General features: G+C 57.1%; 2 protein-coding genes across 12 annotated transcripts in view; one reads left to right on the top strand and one right to left on the bottom strand.

The window, feature by feature from the left end:
* The first annotated feature begins 2,893 nt into the window (after positions 1 to 2,893).
* Positions 2,894 to 16,238, top strand: PTGES2 (prostaglandin E synthase 2). 3 transcript variants are annotated; one of them, XM_089913792.1, is made up of 7 exons: positions 2,894 to 3,509; positions 4,690 to 4,887; positions 5,558 to 5,616; positions 5,988 to 6,137; positions 6,405 to 6,605; positions 6,939 to 7,056; positions 14,126 to 16,238. In XM_089913792.1, the coding sequence occupies exons 1-7, from the start codon at positions 3,240 to 3,242 to the stop codon at positions 14,159 to 14,161; spliced, it is 1,032 nt and encodes a 343-aa protein (XP_089769918.1). In that variant the 5' UTR covers positions 2,894 to 3,239; the 3' UTR covers positions 14,162 to 16,238. The 3 variants fall into 3 exon arrangements, with proteins under 3 accessions (XP_089769918.1, XP_022434340.2, XP_089769919.1); XM_022578632.3 differs by lacking the exon at positions 14,126 to 16,238 and adding an exon at positions 7,523 to 8,182 and having other exon boundaries at positions 2,906 to 3,509; XM_089913793.1 differs by lacking the exons at positions 2,894 to 3,509; positions 4,690 to 4,887; positions 14,126 to 16,238 and adding exons at positions 4,890 to 5,004; positions 7,523 to 8,182.
* A 1,088-nt stretch (positions 16,239 to 17,326) lies between these two features.
* The window catches only part of SLC25A25 (solute carrier family 25 member 25), a 32,071-nt gene continuing 30,410 nt past the window's right edge, over positions 17,327 to 18,987 (bottom strand). For 4 of the 9 annotated variants that reach the window (XM_022578638.3, XM_022578634.3, XM_030761593.2 and 1 more), the window contains 2 exons: positions 18,771 to 18,921; positions 17,327 to 18,659 (listed from right to left, as the gene is read on the bottom strand). In XM_022578638.3, the coding sequence (XP_022434346.1) occupies positions 18,475 to 18,659; positions 18,771 to 18,921 (336 nt within the window). In that variant the 3' untranslated portion in view covers positions 17,327 to 18,474. The remainder of the gene's footprint in view (positions 18,660 to 18,770; positions 18,922 to 18,987) is intronic. The other 5 variants (XM_089913786.1, XM_022578639.3, XM_022578635.3 and 2 more) reach the window with 3 other exon arrangements.

Below are 18,987 nucleotides of genomic sequence, written 5' to 3'. Positions count from 1 at the left end.
GAACCAAACAGTACATATGCTTTATTGCCTGGCCTCTTTCATTCAGCACAATTATTTTGAGATTCATCTCTTCAGTAGGTTTTGGGTGAGATGAAGGGGTAGTGGGACATTTGGGTAGAACCCACTGGGGTGTTAGAGAGGGGCGAGTGCTGGGGTCAGGAGGAGTGGCAGAGCAGGGGCTGGGCAGTCATGGAGGGTGAAGCGGTTGGCAGGACTCTTGGGTTCTCCCTTGACGACGGAGGCAGGAGCAGAAAAGGTGAAAATGGTTAGGCGGGAAAGATAGTCAATTGGGTGATTACGCCAGGATGAGGGTGGGCTGCCTGTGGAACATCCCAGCTGACCCAGAGGCAGTTGTAAACCCAGGATAGGGTTGACCTGAAACCATAGGCTGGGCATTCACGACACAGATGGTAACAGAAACCAGGGTAGGGAAGAGGTGGCCGAGGCCACGTGTATGGGGCCTAGTGGGTCCAAGAATGAACCCTGAAGAACCCAATTCTTAAGAGGCAGGGCTGGGGCTTCCCTGGTGGCGCAGTGGTTAAGAATCTGCCTGCCAATGCAGGGGACACGGGTTCGAGCCCTGGTCCGGGAAGATCCCACATGCTGCGGAGCAACTAAGCACATGTGCCACAATTACTGAGCCTGTGGTCTAGAGCCTGCGAGCCACAACTACTGAAGCCCGCGAGCCACAACTACTGAAGCCTGCGTACCTAGAGCCCATGATCTGCAACAAGAGAAGCCACTGCAATGAGTAGCCTGTGTACCACAAGGAAGATTAACCCCTGCTTGCCATAACTAGAGAAAGCCCACATGCAGCAAAAATAAATAAATAAATACATTTATTAAAAAAAAAAAAGAGGCAGGGCCGCATAAGAGAGGGTGAAGGAAAACAAGGAGGGTGAGGTCACGGACTCACAGAGGGACAGGTGCCCAAGAGACTGGCTAGTAGGGTCACATACCAATGGGAGGTCACAGAAGCTACAGCCTAGAATGGGGCTCCTGGGCTGGCACGATCTGGGCTATGCCTGGACAGAGGCTCTGTCCTCTCTCCCGTGTGAGAACCCTGGGTCTTGGCCACCTGTCCCCAGATGTCCCATAGCAACAGGGAACAGCACAGCTACCCCTAGGGTTTGGTCAGACTTGGGCCTAGGGATCCATCCAGCTCAGCCACAGACAGAAGGTTCCTGCCTGGAAAGAACTAAAGAAGAGGCCGTATAGGGACTCAGGGCAGTGAGCATCGGCTGGCAGGCCAAGACACGTGGGCCTGCCCTTACGTCCTGCCCAATCTTGGCCAGGAAGACAAAGTGAGAATTTGCCAAGTATTTTGGTGGAGGATTGGGTTATTGGGTTTCCTTCCTGTATTTGGCAAAGATGGAGCAAGCTGCCAGGTGGGCAAAAAATAGGGGTCTCTAAAACACCCCAGCCTCACTAGCCTCCAGACTCTCCCCATTCATTTCCCCATTTAATTCTGACAGATCTCATTGCAGGAAACACTAACCATTATTGTTATTTTACAGATGGGGAAACTGAGGCTGCAGAAGGGGAGAAGGGAGTTGATGGTTCTCTCTCCTTCCCCCCCTACCCCCACCCCCTGCAGTGCTGTGTAGGCAAGAGGCCGCTTTGTAAGCAAGTCACATTCGCCAGGGCTCCAGGCCACACCAGCAAAGGCGCCTGGGGTTGCTGACTCAGCAGGGCGGCACGCCCACCCAGATAGCCCCTCCTGCCAAGCCAAGACGGTCCACTCCCGGCCCCGGCCCCTTAGGAGTCTCCATCTCCACATGGGCTGAAAGAAGTGTCTGGAGCAAATCCCAATCCCAAAGGGCGAGTGACCTGAAGCGGCCTCAGTTTCCCCATCTGTAAAACGGGGCCTGTCGCCCACAGTTCTCGAAGGCTGCGGTTTCCAGGGACCCGCTCGCAGGTGCTCGTCCCAAATCCCCGGAGGGCGCTTGCTGCTCCGGAACCACCCTGGGGCGGGCGGATGGGAGGGCTCTGCGGTTCCTTCCCGGTCCCTATCCCGGCCCCGATTCCCCTTCTCAGGAGGGCACCCCAGAGAAAGCAAAGTCGTTTCAGCAGCCCCCCTGGGTCACCTGCTTCCTCGAAGCCGTCGTCCTCGCCTTCCGCGCCCGCCTCCACCGGCATGCCCAGGTCCCCTTTGGGGCCCGACATTGTGGGCTCGGGCGCCGCAAGGGCAGCGCGAAGATGGGACACAGCGATTGTAGCACAGAAAGCCGGCACAGGGCGGAAGGTGGAGGTGATCGTTGGAACTCGGGACCAGCTGGGCTGAATGCCACAGCTGAATGCGCCCGGGCCCCGCCCCCACCCGCTGTGAGACTCCGCCCCACGTCCCGCCCCACTCAGAGCCTGGTCCCTGTCGCAGCCCAGCTCTTGCGCCTCATCCCGGGAGAGGAGCTTTGTGCCCGCCGGGCCTTCAGACTCCGCCTCGCCCCGCCCACAATCTGTCCAGCCTTCAGATCCCCATCCGCTCCTCGAGCCCCACCCATCTCCCGGCCGCCGGGAAGGGCCATCCCGGGGCTGCCCGCCGAGAAGCCTAGGTAGTTGAGCCTCGGGCCCTCAGTTTGGGCCAAGGCCGACAGAGGGGTGGGAGGGCTTGGAATCCCCACTCCGCCCTATCCTGCCGCTGGGGACCTGCGGGTCGGCGACTCGGCGCCTTCGGGTGGGCGAAATAAATATGAGACACGTGGTTTCTAAGGCCCCCTGTGTGTATGGAAAATTTTATGGTTCGGGCCACAGAAGAAACGGTGCAGTGGTGCGGGAGGGCAGAAAAAGCCCGATTCGAGGATTCCCACCCATTGTGGGTCGGGCTGGGCGGCTTCTGCGACTCTCCTGGACCCGATGCCGTGACGCTTTCCCTGATAGTCTGAAGGGTTCACTCTCTTTCGATTGGGTGCGTATTACGGATGACGCTGACGGCCACATGGCGAGCTACGTGGCCGAGGTCCTGCGTTCGTCTCCGGGTCACCACCGAGACCAGTTACATCTACACTTTAGAAGCCGGGGCATTTAGCAGACATCCCTAGATGTGTTTCTTCGGCTCTGACGGATGTGTGGAACTGGGCTTCGAGGACTCACGCCCAGTCCCACCAGAGCTGGCCCTCCCCCCTCGGCCTCACTGTCACTCCGGCAACCTGCAGGGCGCCGGAGACCTGCTCCTTTAAGAGGAGCCTGAGCCCGGGCCATCTTTGTTTCTCGCGCCCTCCCGCTGCGCCGGCGGAGCAAACATGACCCACGCTGTGCGGGCGCTGTGGCCCGGCGGGCTCGCTCTGACCTGGAGGCTGGGCGGTCGTCCCGCGCTGGGACTCCCCGCGCAGAGCCGGGTCGGCTTAACTGGGGCGGCGGGAGGCCCGGGCCCCGCAGCCACCACCCGCAAGGGGGGCCCACGGCTCCTGGGGGCGGCGGCGCTGGCCCTGGGAGGAGCCCTGGGGCTGTACCACACTGCACGGTGGCACCTGCGCGCCCAGAACCTCCGTGCCGACCGCTCAGCCGCGCAGGTAAGCCCGGGTCGGACCAAGCCTTGGGTAGGGGCGTTCGGGCCAGCGCCGAACTTCGGGACTTCTGGGAACCATTGGTGTCAGGAATCGCCTCCTCCGTCCGCTCTTAACCTTGGACCAGTGACTTGGTTTTAAGCCCTCGAGCCCTCAGCGTCCTCATCTGTGAAATGGGGCGCTACTGATGCCTGCTGACTAGAATTCTCGTTGTTTCAAAGTCGTTTTTCTACGTGTTTTAAGACTTTTTGATGGAAAGATTTGGAGATCACTGAAAAGGGAAAGCCTCTTGTACAGTGGATGGCTTTACAAACATTTTATCGTGTCCCTCCCACTGTCTCCAAATCCTGAGGTTGTGTATTTATTAGTACTGTTATTAGTATTTTTACGGAACTGATGACCCTTAGACTCCAGGCCCTGAGACACGGAGGAACAAGGGTATGTCCCCCAAGCCGGGTGGTGGCCCAGCTGCCCTTGCGATGCTTTGTACACAGCACCAGCACCCCCCCCCACACCCCCACAGGCGCCTCTTTCCTGAACCCATGGGAACAGGAACGGTAGATGCGAAGTGGAATTCCGTGTCTCCCTGCCCACTCACCTCCATGGCCCAGCCTCAGTCTCTCATCTCTGAACAATGGGGGAGCGGTACTGCAGCTGTGGCTTTCAAACATGACTATGCTGCAAGCTCACATGAGGCTCTCCTGCCCTGTGCAGGCCAGTGGCCCTGATATAGCGCTCCCCTCTTGTAGATTTGAGGTAGACCCCGCTCGGAAACGCTGGGCTCTGCCTCCACACCCCTTGAAGGGGTCGGGGTGGGCACTCCCAAGTTGAAACAGTTGCATCTGGGGGGGCACACCTGGCAGTGTCTGAAGTTCCCTTGGGACAGGAAGGAGAGGAGAGATGTCTGTCTAGCGTTGGACAGAGATGAGAAGATTCCTCCTACACAGAACAGACTTTCTACCTGGGGAGCCCACTGGATGGGCGCTTGGCTGTCCACTGCAGGAGCCTGCTGCCCACCTCCCTTTACCTTCCTTTCTCCCTGTCACCCATCCCCCATTTCTCCTGAAGTCCTCAGGTCATCCTAGAAAACTCTCCTGGGAAACTTTTGCTTGGGGGTGGGGCCTGGACCTGGGGGCGTGGCCTGGGCACCAGGCCTCAGAAGCGCCCTCCTCTGCTCCTCATCCAGCTCTCCCTGTCCAGCCGCCTGCAGCTGACTCTGTACCAGTACAAAACGTGTCCCTTCTGCAGCAAGGTCCGCGCCTTCCTCGACTTCCACGCCCTGCCCTACCAGGTGGTGGAGGTGAACCCTGTGCGCAGGGCCGAGATCAAGTTCTCCTCCTACAGGAAGGTGCCCATCCTGTTGGCCCAGGAAGGAGACAGCTTGGTGAGCCTTGGGGAGCTCCCCCCGCCCCATTGTCCAGGCTTGTCCTGAGTTGGGCCCTGCTCTGCAGCCCTGGAAGGAGCTTGGGCTCTCCGGGCCTCGGCTGAGGACTATGAACCCGTGAGTCTAAGGGAGACAGAGGACCACAGAGCTTAACAACGTGGCTTCTGAAGTCAGGGTGGTCTGGGTTCAAGGTGGGGCTCTGTCACTCACTGGCTGTGTGACTTGGGGCCAGTCACTTAGCCCCTCTGGGTTTGCTTCATTAATCAACAGAGAACCATACTCTCCAGGGTGTAGGGCTTGGCTCCTAGTAGGTAGCTTCTGAGTCTTCCCGGCCCCTCAGTGCCCAGGAGGCCAAGCGGGTGAGTGGGCAGGGCTCAGATCCTGGGTCCTCCCCACATTCTCCTCCCCATTAGCCACACTTGGGTCTCCCTTACTCGGGACAGGCTTCCCTGAGGGCGGGGAGTGGGTCCTGGGGGAAGGGAAGGCTCAGTGGGCATCGATTTTAGGGGTGAAGCTCCAGGGACAGACAAACAATGCCCAGGTTCCACCCGACCAGCTTCTGCAGAGTGCTTGGGTGTCAGGATTAAGAGCCCCTGGTGATCCTGCCAGTGGCCAGTCAGCCAGTACCCCCGCCCCCCACAGTCTTGATCTAAACCATCCTTTTCTCCAGCAACAACTGAACGACTCCTCTGTCATCATCAGTGCCCTCAAGACCTACCTGGTGTCGGGGTAAGGAGCCCCTGAGGCCCAGGCTGGCACTGCGTCTCATCCTGTCTCCTATCTCAGGGAGGCCTCCCCTAGGTTCCTGCATGGGAGTGGGGTGGAGCTGCTGCTTAGATTTCCAGGATGGGCCACGGGCATCACTCTGAGACTCCCCCTTCTTCCGTGCATCTCCCCCTGTTGGGGAAGTGCTTCTGGTATCTGCCCCAAGTCCCTCTTGCTGCAGGGCCTCCTGTGTCACCCACAGGAGGGTGGGAAAGCTTTTGTGGGTCAGTCCTGGGGCTGGATCAGGCTGGGGTAGATATTCATCCCGAGGAGGTGAGGGCTTAGTCTCCTGGAGGAAGAGGGAGTCAGGGTGAGGCTCTGGATATCTCCCAAAGGCAGCCCCTTGAAGACATCATCACCTACTACCCACCCATGAAGGCTGTGAACGACCAGGGCAAGGAGGTGACCGAATTCTGCAACAAGTACTGGCTCATGCTGGATGAAAAGGAGGCCCAGCGGATGTATGGTGGGAAGGAGGCCAGGACGTGAGTGGGGCCGGGGCCGGCCCTGGGGATGTGGGGAGGGGCTAGTCTTCCCCAGAGGGGACCAGGCTGCGCGAGATGCTGTGAGCGGGGAGCAGCATGGGAGACCACGAGGGCTGGGGCTGAGCCATGGGCGTGACTGACTCTGCTGCGGACCTCCTGCTTCCGTCCGTACACTGGGCTGTCGAGATAGTACGTCTGCTCCCCCAGCTCCCAGGCCCTGGCTCAGGGAGCCTACCTGGCCCACCTTCTGTCCCCCCTTGCCCGCAGGGAGGAGATGAAGTGGCGGCAGTGGGCAGACGACTGGCTGGTGCACCTCATCTCCCCCAATGTGTACCGCACGCCGACCGAAGCCTTGGCCTCCTTTGACTACATTGTCAAGGAGGGCAATTTCGGGACCGTGGAGGGCGCCATGGCCAAGTACATGGGCGCAGCTGCCATGTACTTCATCAGCAAGCGGCTCAAGAGCAGGTGACGGTGCACACGTGTGTGCGCTCGTGTGTGCGCGTGCGCTCATGCGCGCGTGCACCTGGGGGCCTGCCCTCCCCAAGTCCCCAGCGTTAGCCAAGCTGAGACTCAAACCCAGAACCCCTGATTGCCTCCCCCAGCCCAGGGCAAGCAGGGCTGGCCTGGGAGTCCAGAGCTGGGTCCCTGCCTTGTACCTTCCTCTGTTTCCCTCTCCATGGTTGGGTCTCTTGTCCTGCTCCACCCCCCAAAGTAGCCTTGGCCCCCGGGCCTTCTCGCTCCCCCCACCTGGGCCAGGTTTCGGAGTTCCCCTGATGGACTTCCCCCACTCCTACCCAGGCACCACCTCCAGGACGACGTGCGTGAGGATCTCTACGAGGCTGCCAACAAGTGGGTGGCAGCTGTGGGCAAAGACCGGCCCTTCATGGGGGGCCAGAGGCCGAACCTGGCTGATCTGGTGAGTGTGGGGTGTCAGAGGGTGCACAGACCAAAGGGTCTGTCCTTGGGGTGGGGGAGGCCCAGGCAGGCAATACCTACGTCTCACAGCTCCTCCATCCCAGAGGCATCTGCCTCCACCGGTTGTCAAGGGCTTAAGGAAAACCAGTACTCCAGGCTTCTGCCCAGCAAAATTCCTGGGACAGTGTCTTGTTGGCCTGACTTCAACGCCAATCCTTGAAGCAATCCTACAGCCAGGGTAGAATATATTGATTGCAAGGCTCTGGTCTTGGAGTGAGTGGTGGGGTCCGCTCTTCCCGAATCCTACAGCCAACCCACACACTTCATTCAAAGCCCTGCGTGCAAAATTGGCCCGTCAGTGGGTCACGGGGCTCCCAGAAAGGGGAGGTGATGGGCCCAGGGCACACACCGGGCAGAGGGCAGGGCAGGCATGGACACCCCCTCTGTACCCGCCCCCCCCCCCCCAGGCAGTGTACGGTGTGCTGCGTGTGATGGAGGGTCTGGAGGCCTTCGACGACCTGATGCGTCACACTCACATCCAGCCCTGGTACCTGCGGGTGGAGAAGGCCATCGCTGAGGCCCCCCAGTGAACTGAGCATCCCTGCCGGGAGGAGGGAGGGAACAGTGGAAGACACCGGCTGTGGGGGACCAGGGCCGCTGGGCCAGCACCTGCTGATGCTGTGATACAGTGCAGCAGGGGACAGGATCATTCGACCTCTTGCCCACCCACCCTAACTGCCCCCTCGCTTCTAACACTGGACGTCTGCTGGAGCCCTGGGGCGCTGGGGGACAAAGCCCAGGCTCAGTTTCCATTCACAAATGTACCCCCGCCCCCCCGGGGCATGGAAGGCTACCTCCCTCACCAGCTGGACCCCCTCCTGGCCCTCCCTGCTCTTTAGCCTTCTCTGGGGCTCTCAAGGCTGCCGTGTTTACACCCCGTGGGTGGGAATCAGGTTGGGCTCCTGCCCTGGGCAAGGGAAGTAGGGACCGTCCGGTTTGGGGAGGCCCCATCCCTGGCTCCCCCTGGTTCCTGCTCTTCCCAGGTGTCCCCAGGACTGTGTGTCATGTTCACAATAAAGAAAAGGTTTGCTGCTCCCCGCGTGGCGGCACCATAGTGGAGGTCCGCAGCCAGTAAATACTGTTTGTCCAGTGCTTACTAAGTGTCAGGCCTGGGTGAAAGGCTCAGTGGGCTTTGTGTCCCATAACCCCTGGGACACGGCCATGGGATGTGCAGCAGGGAGGTGCAGAGATGGCCCAGGGTGCAGGTCCAGTTCTGCTCCGCACTGACCGTGGGGCTCTGGGCAGGGGCACCCCTCTTGGCCCGAGTCTCCTCATCTGTCAGGTGGGCACAATGGTGGTCCCCACCTCAAGGGGAAGTTGTGAGGGCTTGATGGCAGGATACAGGTCACGTGTGCAGAAGGGTGCCTGGTGCAGCAGGGGCCGGGGTTGTTCCAGTCTTGCTCTGGAGACCAGGAGACGAGGGTGCAGAGGACACAGTGCCTTCCAGGGGCCCCTCTGGCAGCACACAGCCACCCAGGGCTTCAAATCCCAGGCCTGGCACTTCACGGTGGTGGGGGGGTGGGGGGGACGCTGGGACAGGGGGCTATAGAGAGAAGCGGTTCTGGGAACGAGGCAGGGCTGTGGGGTCCCTGTTCCCCTAGTTTCAGCAGATGAGGGGCACACTGGTCTGCTGAGGTGGCCCTGCAGAGGCCCGACAGGCAGCCAGTGAGCTGAATTCTACTTCCCGGGCCCTCCCTACTGTGCAGTGACTGGGCAACCCTCTCAGGAGAGTTTAAATTTTTTCTTTGTTTATTTTTTTTTAAAAAAATTATTTTATCTATTTGTTTTTGGCTGCGTTGGGTCTTCGTTGCTGCGCGCGGGCTTTTCTCTAGTTGCGGCGAGCGGGGACCACTCTTCGTTGTGATGCACAGGCTTCTCATTGCGGTGGCTTCTCTTGTTGCAGAGCATGGACTCTAGGCCCGCGGGGTTCAGTAGTTGTGGCACGCGGGCTCAGTAGTTGTGGCTCGCGGGCTCTAGAGCGCAGGCTCAGTAGTTGTGGTGCACGGGCTTAGTTGTTCTGTGGCATGTGGGATCTTCCCGGACCAGGGCTCAAACCCGTGTCCCCTGCATTGGCAGGCGGATTCTTAACCACTGTGCCACCAGGGAAGCCCTGTTAATTTTTTTAAAACATAAAAACAATTCATGGTCTTTGGGGACTTCCCTGGCAGTCCAGTGGTTAAGACTCCGTGCTCCTAATGCAGGGGGCACGGGTTCGATTCCTGGTCGGGGAACTAAGATCTCACAAGTTGCACGGCGTGGCCAAAAAAAAAAAAATTCATGGTTTTTGTATTAGCAAACATTCAAATAAGGTAGAAGCGACAAGCACTCTGGAGGCAGACAGTGTCATTTTGGGAGCAGTGGCCTCAGCTTCTGCAGGGCTGTCTGCCACCTGCTTGTTTTTGTTCCCATGGCGAGCATCTGTCCTTGTCACCGTGTCACACTGGCTGGGTCTTCATGGCTGCAGAGTGCTCCTTCCTCTGGGAGGAAGGAGAGAAGCTGAGGCCTGAGGCCACACCAGTCTGTGGGTTGAGGAGCCGTGGAAGCTGCCTCCATGGGGCCAACAGGTGTTGAGGTCTCCCGAGTCACCGCTGTGTCCAGGATGCAGTTCCCCCTTCATTGATCGGCCTTTAAGTCCCAAGGCGCCTTTGCTCCAAGGACCTGCGTTGGCCTGTGGACCCCAGAGCCTCCCTCAGCGGGGCAGGAACTAGGCCAGGAGCACCTCGGGGCTGCATCCCTGCCCCCCTCCCCACTTTGCCTGCTCTTCACAGACAGCCTTTTCCTTGTCACCCCCCAGGGTTACTTGGTGCTTTTCCAGCTGCTCAAGGAGGCCGACTCGCCTTTCTCTGTCTCAATCCCAAATTCCCCAAAGGGAGCATTTGATGTGACCTGCTTGGATGAGGCGTCCACCTTCAGTCCATGGCACCGTGGCCTGGGGAGGGTCTCACGTCCCACAGCCCCACCCTGTGCTCCCTGCCCTTTCTGCTCCCTGCTAAATCCAGTGATCATGTCTTCCTCTTGAGGCCTGGTCTGGCTAAGGAGGTGCCAGGGGCAGGCCAGACCCCAGCTACTCATCACCACCCCTCTCCTTGTTTTCACAGAGATGTTTTCTTCTGTCTTTGCATTTCTCAGAGGAGGATATGGTTAATGGCAGAGCCATGCCGGGGATAGGGGCCTCACTCCTGACTGGGGCTTTATCCCTGGGGCTGCAGCAGGCAGAGAGGAGCCTGCCCACACCCTCCTCACCCACCTCCACTAAATGGTCACCTTGATGAAAAGTCACCTTGATGAAAAGGACTGTGCTAACTAGACCCATTCCCTGTGACGGGCTGGAGAATGGCCAGTCAACGCAAGGCCACCACGGGGCACTGAGTCCTGCTTCTGTCATGGAGTATTTCCCCCAGAGGTGACAACCTTGCCTCAGTTACCTTTTCCCATAACCAGCAGAGGGCGGTAGAGGATGCAAAAGCCCTGTAGGGGATGGCCACAAGACCTGGTGCTGCCACCTTGTGGCCAACTCTGGGATCGCACCTTTGGGCCATCTTCATTTTCCAGGGACTCTATCTACCCATCTGTAAAATGGGTTTAGCATGCAAAGTGCTGAAGATGGGTAGGTAGGAAAAGTCACACCTTTCAGGGGGAAAGGCCGCAAGCTAGGAACCCTTGCCCCATCTTGGTAATGCTTAGGTCATGGCTTGTGCCTGTGGGCATTGGTAGCAGCAGAAGGCCTGAAGTGGGAACTCTGCAATTGTTTGCTGTGACCTTGGGCAAGCCCCATCCTTTCCCATCCATGGGCAAGCTCTCGGAGGTCAGTTACCCTTCATGGGGTTGTCGAAATCAGGGATGGGAAGGTTGCACAAAGTTGATGTGCATTGTTGATGTGTGAGGGGTGTTTTTCTGCAGCCGGTGGGGTCTACTGTCTCTTCTCAGAACACACTCCCTGCTGTTTCCTGCTGGGCTCCTGGAGTTCGCGGCCAAGTGCTCCAGGAAGTAAGAAGGGAAGAGAGCCGTGAGAATGGCGAGATCCCTCCTCCCTGGGAGTCAGGGAGGGCTCCCTCAGGAGAGCAAGCCACAGCAGGGGCTTTAAGGATTAGGATTCTGGTTCACTATTTTCGTTAGATTATTAAATTTAAAATTTTCATTTTGATTATGCAAGTAATTGTTCATTGTGCATAAATAGAGCTTGTGGATAAGCAAAAAGATACCAATTATTCACAGACCCATCACTGAGATTTAAAAATTTAAATATCAAAAATTTAAAAAGTTTTGAGACTTCCCTGGCTGTCCAGTGGTTAAGACTCCGTGCTCTCAGTGCAGGGGGCACAGGTTCGATCCCTGGTCGGGGAACTAAGATCCCACAAGGTGCGCGGTGTAGCCAAAAAAAAAAAAAAATTTTTTTTTTTGGAGAATAGCTTTCTAGTTATTTTTTATGTATCTGCATATAGTGTGTATGTGTGTGTGTGTGTATATATATATATATATACACACATAAAAATATATATATATAATTTATATTTTATGTACAATATTTATGTCTAACAGTTAAATGGGGCCTATTTTGTGGCAAGCACCATTTTAAGCACTTTACACATATTACCTCATTTAATCCTTTCAACATCCCTATGAAGTAAGTACAAATATTCCCATTTTACAGATGAGGAAGCTGAGGCATCAGAAAGGTTAAGTGAATTGCCTGGTGTCACACAGTAAATGGCACAGGCAGGATTTGAACCCAGATCTCCTGGCTCCAGAGTCGATGATCTTAATCACAATGTCACATTACTTCTCTCTCTCTAGATACATATTTTTTGAAATAAAAATTCAGATCACACAGTAGCTCCTGAATCACATTCCAGATCAGTAACTGTTCTCCCTCACCATTTCTAATGACTGTTCCACAGTATGCCATGCTCCACTGGATGACTCTTCCCTAATTTTTTTAACCAGTCCAATGGGAAGGATGTGGACGGGCAGAAGTGTCTAATGGGGAACAGACGTGGTAGTGGGGGGATGGTGTGGTGTGGGCTGAATAATGGTCCCCAAATATATCCAGGTCCTAATCCCTGGAACCTGGGAACGTTACCTTATGTGGTAAAGACACTCTGTAGGTGTGATTAAATTAATGATTTTGAGATTGAGAGATTTTCCTGGATTATCCAGATGAGCCCTAAATGTAATCACAGTCTCTTTATAAGAGGGAGGCTGAGGGAGGTTTGACTAAAGAAGAGGAGATGTGAGGACAGAAGTGAGAGGTTGGAATGACGCCAGGAAGAGGTCGAGAGCCAAGGAAAGCAGCCAGCCTCCAGAAGCCAGAAGAGGCAAGGAAATGAATTCTCCTTGAGAGCTTCTGAAAGGAACCAGCCCTGTGGGACACCTTGATTTCGGCTCAGGTGAGATTGATTTTGGATTTCTGGCCTCTAGAACTGTAAAGGAATAAATTGTGTGTCTGTGTGTGTGTGTGTGTGTGTGTGTGTGTGTGTGTCTGTGTGTGTGTGTCTGTGTGTGTTTTTCGCTGTGCCACGCAGCATGCGGGATCTTAGTTCCCTGACCAGGGATCGAAACTGTTTCCCCTGCAATGGAAGCACGGAGTCTTAACCACTGGACTACCAGGGAAGTCCTGCTTTTGTGTTGTTTTAAGATGCCACGTTTGTGATGATTTGTAGCAGCAGCCGTAGGACACTAATACAAATGGTACAGACCAGTGTAGTCAGGGAAGAGAAGCGGCTACAGGGAGCCAGGTGACCTGGGGGCAAGTCCCTTGCCCTGTGTCAGTTTCCTCCTCCCTAAAATGAGGGGCAGGGGTTGGGCTCTTTGGTGCAGCAGGGGACCCCCAACCCTGGCAGGTGTGGGTGGAGCCAGCTCATGGGGCTTTCACAACTGCCGTGGGGAGATAATGTTTGGTCCTCGGCCACAGGGACCGTGCTGAGCGGAGATAGCAAATGGCCCGAAGAGACTGTTCCTTTGTGCCGCTCCCCCGCCAGCCTCTGTGTTATGGGATGCTGACAGCAGGAGAGGCCTAGGCTTGCCTGGCCCCTGGGGGCTGGGGTGGGCCTCTGGCCTTCTTGTTTCCTTCCTGCACTCCTGCATCACTCCCCTCCTGCTGGCCTTCCCACCCAGCACTGGCCAGCCTCTCCAGCCACTGTAACTGGGACTCGCTGGTCTGCTCTTGCTTCTTGGCCCTGGAGGGCAGGGACCAAGGTCCACGCCTGGGCAGAGGGGCCCGGCAGGCAGGCTGTTCCTCTTCTCACCCTTCCCCTACATTCCAACCTGCCCAGACCAGCAAGATGCGGACTGGGGACAGCCTGGCCAGATCTGAGGTTGAGAACAGGGCTTCAGAGTCAGCAAAAGTGGTTTGAATCCCGGCTCAACATGTGCCCTTTTCTGGGGGGTGGGGGGACGCTATGGCTTGTGGGATCTTAGTTCCCTGAACAGGGATCGAACCCGGGCCCTCAGCATTGAGAGTGAGAAGTCCTAACCACTGGACCGCCAGGGAATTCCCAACATTTGCCCTTTGTATGAACCGGAGGAGTCCCTCCAGCTCTGAGCTGTAAGGCAAATATTGTGCCCATCTTGCTCGTGAGGAAACTGAGGCTCAGAGAGGCATGAGATTTGCCCAGGATCACGCCGCCAGGTGCCAGGATTCAAGCACAGGCCTGCCCCACTTTTCTCCAGCTCTCTGTGGCCTCCTGGCCAGGAGAGCAGCCAGACGCCAGGTGTCACCTACCTGAGGTGAGGCAAGGAGCACCTGCCCCTCAGTGAAGGTCCCTGCAGGTGGGTCGTGGCGTGGTTCCAGGCCGCCGGGCCTGCTCTGGGGGCAGGGGCCCCAGCAGAGCCCATGGCATCTTCACCCCCCAAGCATGCAGCGGGAGTGGGGTCCTCTGACCTGCCTTCGAGGCCGCGTCACCTGCTCACGGTGGGGCCCTGGGCAAGTCCCTTCCCCTCCTGGAGTCTTAGTTTCTGCCTCTGTAAAATGGGGACATGGCGGCAGCAGCACTTGTGCCCTGTGTTTGCAGAGCCCCAGCTGGCGCGCAGCGATGGCGCTCCCATGACTGAGAGATGAGAAGGTCTGGCTTCAGAAAGGAAGCACGAAGAGGATGGGCCAGATCCCACGGTGGGAGCTGCCCCCACCCCCATCCCATGCCAGAAATCCCCGGCCTCCTCACCCCGGGAAGGAGGGAGGGGGGACTGGAATGAAAAGCATTTAGGGGAAATCACTCTGTGAGTTTGGAATCCAGGATGGGGCAGGGGAGCTGCGAGATAAAACTCTTTATTAAGGACCAGCCATTTCCGTTTCCTATCTCATTTCAACTTTCCAGCAGCCCTCCCAGGCTCGTCTGGAGGTAGGACGGAGGTCTGAAATGCGTCTCGCTGGGCTAAAATCAGGGTTGTTAGCAGGGGAGCGTTCCTTCCGCAGGCTCTCCAGGACTTGGTCCTTGCCTCTTCCAGTTTCTAGAAGCCGCAGCATTCCTTGACTCGGGCCTCCTTCCTCCATCTTCAAAGCCAGCGACCTCGGGCTGAGTCCTCGCCCGCCTCCCCGCCTCTCTCCCTGCCTCTGTCTCCCACGTGGCAGGATCTTGTGACTCCATTGGATCCCCCTGGATAATCCAGGCTACTCTCCCTATTTTAAGGTCAGCACCTTAATTCCATCTGTGACCTTAATTAGCCTTTGCCATGCCACCTAATTCACAGGTGGTGGGGGTTACGACGTGGCTGTCTTTGGGAGGGGGTATAGTTGTGCTTCCCACACCATAGAACATTTGGATGGGTTTTATCCGATTAGTAACTATTCATTAAGCATGTAGTGGGTGCCGGGCACCTACTGGGAACAGCAGTGAGAAAGCCAGCCGGTACGCCCACCCTCTAGTTAGCGGGGAGAAGTGCAAGGGAGAAGAACAAACGGCGTGGAACAGGGCTTTCATAGGAAGCAGGGTGGCCAGCGACAGCCTCTGTAAGAAAGTGACATTCAATTAAAGACTGGAAGGAGGGATGAAGGAACAAAGGAGGGAGGTTGGCTTGGTGACACATCAAGTGTCACCCACCTCAGAGCACCTCCCCAAATTAACTTCTGTGCTGGAGAAGCCCCACTCCCAGCTGGAAAGAACTGAGGACCTGGGAACCTGGGACCCGGCCACCGTCCCAAGGAGAAGCCTGGATGGGGGCGGGGGCGGGCGGGGGTGGGGCAGGGACGACCAACTTGACAAGACCCAACCAATGGTTGGGAAATGGTTTATGCCTGTTACCCTGGTAACAAGCTGACGCAAGTGGCATATTTGTTTCCTATGGCTGCCATAACAAATCACCATGAACTTGGATAGCCGAAAACAATAGAAATGAATTCTCTCACAGTTCAGGAGGCCAGAAGCCAGAAATCCAGGTGCCAGCAGGGTTGGTTCCTTCTGGAGGGTCTGAGGGAGAAATCGTTCCTGCCTCTCCCCTCGCTTCAGGTGGCTGCCTGCAACCCTATTTTTTTTGGCCGCACCCGAGGCTTGCGGGGTCTTAGTTCCCTGACCAGGGCTCGAACCCGCACCCCCTGCAGTGGAAGCATGGAGTCTTAACCACTGGACCACCAGGGAAGTCCCAATCCTTGGCATTTTCTGACATGTCGATGCATCACTCCAACCTCTGCCTCTGTCCTCACGTGGCCTTCTCCCTGCGTGGCGCTCTCTTGCCTGTCCAGATTTCCCTCTTTTATAAAGACACCAGTCATTGGACTTAGGGCCCACCCTCACCCAGGATGACCCCATCTTGACTTGATTACATCTGCAAAAACCCTGCTTCCAAATCAAGCAACGTCTGAGCTTCCCAGTGGACAAGAATTTTGGGGAGACACTGTTCAACCCAGCACAAGTGGTATATGTGTTTCACGCAAGGGCACACTTCTGTGTCTCCCTACAGCCTCTGAATGCCAGAGCCCCCTGGCACGTTCCCCAGGCTGCTTCCTACAGTGCCCCACCAGCCAGTGGCTCCAAGGGCTGTCAGTGGGGGGATGGGGACGGGGGTGTCGAGTTATTTAATGAACACTCCATTGAGCTCTCTGTGCACTGGGCACTGCTAGAGGTACAACTGCAGACACATTCCCTGTTCCCAGAAAGCGAATAAAGAACGTCCGGGGGGGGCCCTCCGGCATCTCTACGTCAGAAGGATGGGCAGGAACCAAATCTGAGGCTGGGGAGGGGCAGCCAGTGAAGTGAAGAGAGGCACAGTGGTGTCTGGAGGTGCTTCAAGCAGGAGACAAGGGATCAGCTCGGCTGGACATGGGCTGAATCAGGTGAGGGCTGAGGAAGGACCAGACCCACTATCTCCTGGGGCACTGGAGACCTGTCAGAGCGCCCCAAATACAATGAACATCCATTCTAAAGAGGGGCTGCCTCCAGAAGCCCAGAGCGGGTAGCTACTCTGAGGGGTAGCTTTCTCATGTTCTCTCATGAGAAAAAGGGATTTGTATTCTAACACGTAAACAGCCCCATGCCACCCAAGCCCAGGTCAGGAAGACCATGGCTCCATCATCAGCTCTGAAACAACTTTATTAGAAGGCTGTTTTAAATGACAAATTCCAATTCTTTCTTAATTTGCTTTGTCACCAATTCCAGTTATAACTCTATTTATATATAACAATAAATCTTGCATTGATCTTTGCATCCTATTTAAATTGTCCTCATCAGGCCGTTCTGGTGAATGGAAGTGTGGCTGTGCAGTTGCACGCTGACCAGCATTACTGAGCAGGGGTAGCGGGGGGCCCAGGACAGAGGGAGCCCGCTTCACAGGTACGGGTGGGGAGCCGGCCGCCCTCTCCTCTGGCCCCCACCCCAAACTCACAGTGATAGGCACCTCACTGCCTTGTCTTTCAAAAAGGGTGAATAAAGAAATCCCTCCCAGTCTAAGAAATGATTTGGACTTCCATCCTGAATAGGGTTGAGATTTCCCCCACTCTTCCTGGCCCCTGATCAAACCCTCAGATCCTAAGGCTTCCTAGGTGCTGGCCCTGCCCTGACCCGCCGAAGGACCGTCTCTCTGTGATCAGGGCCCTTCTGCCTTCTTGCCTTTCTTCTGTCGCCAGTTCCGAAAGAAATTTCTTTGGACAGACATGGTGCAGCAGCGAGAAGGGTCACTGCCACGGCCCCCTCCTTCCTCTTCCCACCCCACCTCACAGGTGTTGGGAAGGTGCAGTCAACCAGGGACATAAATATGAATAAAAAATGAACTTGAAAATGACGGGCTATTAATTAAACACATCTATAAAAATAGTTAGGACATAACTCTGTTCAAATAAATACAAAATAAATAGGCTCCAAGCAGTGTGATACGTTGCATCAGTGGAATGTGAGGCTGGTCCCACTTTGCCCCAGCTGGGATTGGACACGAATCCCCGGGGCGTCAGAAACAGACTTTAACGCGGTCGGCTGAGCCACTGGCTCTCTTTGTCTTCTCCCTGGAAGAGCAGAACTTGTACATTTGTCCGGCTTGTCTTTCTGAACAAAGCCCTTTTTCCAACAATACATAATGAAGGCCTTGAACACCTTTTCCTTCTCTCACCAGGGCGTGCAGACTCAGGGCAGAAACCACTGCCCTCATGCCGGCGGGAAGGGACAGGGAGTTAGTTCTGAGCTGGTGCCAGTCCTGCCAGGGGCCGGGGCCCGCTCGGAGCCCCACGAGCCCCCCAGCAGCAGGGAGCAGAGGCCCTCTGGGTCCCAGGACCCATGAAGCCATGCGCCAGGACGCCAGGCAGCCTTGCCCTCGTCACACACACGGGCATCCAGGTGCCCGTCTGCGGGGCAGCTCAGAAGCCAGACTCCTCCCTCTTCCCTGCCAGTGGCTGCGCTGCCGGTTGGGAAGTCGGGCTTAGGTCAGGTAGAGCCACCCTTCCCCACGGACTGGGCGGAGAGGAGCAGCGTGGCGGGGGGAGTGGGCTGCGGGCCCTCCTCCTACCATTTAAAACAGCAGCAAGGAAGGAAGCAAGGTGGGCCCGGGGAGGACACTCAGCAGGCCCGAAGGCGCCCCGCGCCAATGGTCTGGCTGCGAGGACGCGATGGAAGAACTAAGCCAGCCTCGCAGCCCAGCTATTCGGCAGGCAGCACAGGAAGTGTCCCGTCCCCACGCACGCGAGCCTGTGTCCTGCTGAGCCCTGGACCCTGAGGAACACCCACAGGTCTTCCCTGGAATGGACCCGAGGGTCAGCCAGGGTCAGCAGGACAGACCCAGCGGGGGCCGGCTCTGCCCCCAGCCCTGCAGGTGCGTCCCAGGGTCTTCACAGCTTGGCTTCAGTCAGCTCAGTGTTGGCACATTCACAGAATGAGATGGCTCCACATCCCGGGGCTGCAGGCCCAGGATCAGCGAGTCCGCGGGCAGGCTGGCCTCCCTCCCGTCACCGCGACTGCACACCCAGGGTGATCTTCAGGTTCTCGTACACCACGTAGCTGATGCTCACGGCCGGAATCACCTTCATGAAGTTGGGGGCCAGCCCCCGGTACAGGCCAAAGGCCCCCTCGGTCCGCAGGATCTGTCTGAAGAGGCTGCTCATGGTCACCTCCGGGGCGCCCTCAATGGAGGCTGCAGGGAGCGAGGTCGCCCGTCAGGGGCCTTTCGCTGGCCCCTCCCTACGTCCCAACCTGCCCGGGGAGACGGGCCCCTGGGGACTGACTGGCCTAAGACCAGCCTTACCTTGGGCCTGCATCCGGGTCCTGACCAGGGCCAGTGGGTAGCTGGCCAGCTGGCCACAGGTGCTGGACATGGTGCCACAGGCCAGGAGCACAAACACGCCGGGGTCTGCACTGTTCACCGCATAGCGCTGCAGCCAGGCATTCTTGAGCGTCTGAAAGGGCGGGGGGGGGGGGGGGGGCGGGGATGAGCCAAAGGGCCTGCAGGCCCCAGGAAGAAA

Source organism: Delphinapterus leucas, chromosome 6, assembly GCF_059928025.1.
Source record: "Delphinapterus leucas isolate spDelLeu-1000000601 "Yukka" chromosome 6, BTC_Dleu_Yukka2, whole genome shotgun sequence".
Lineage (NCBI taxonomy): Eukaryota > Metazoa > Chordata > Mammalia > Artiodactyla > Monodontidae > Delphinapterus > Delphinapterus leucas.
This window is presented reverse-complemented; position numbering and strand designations above follow the sequence as displayed.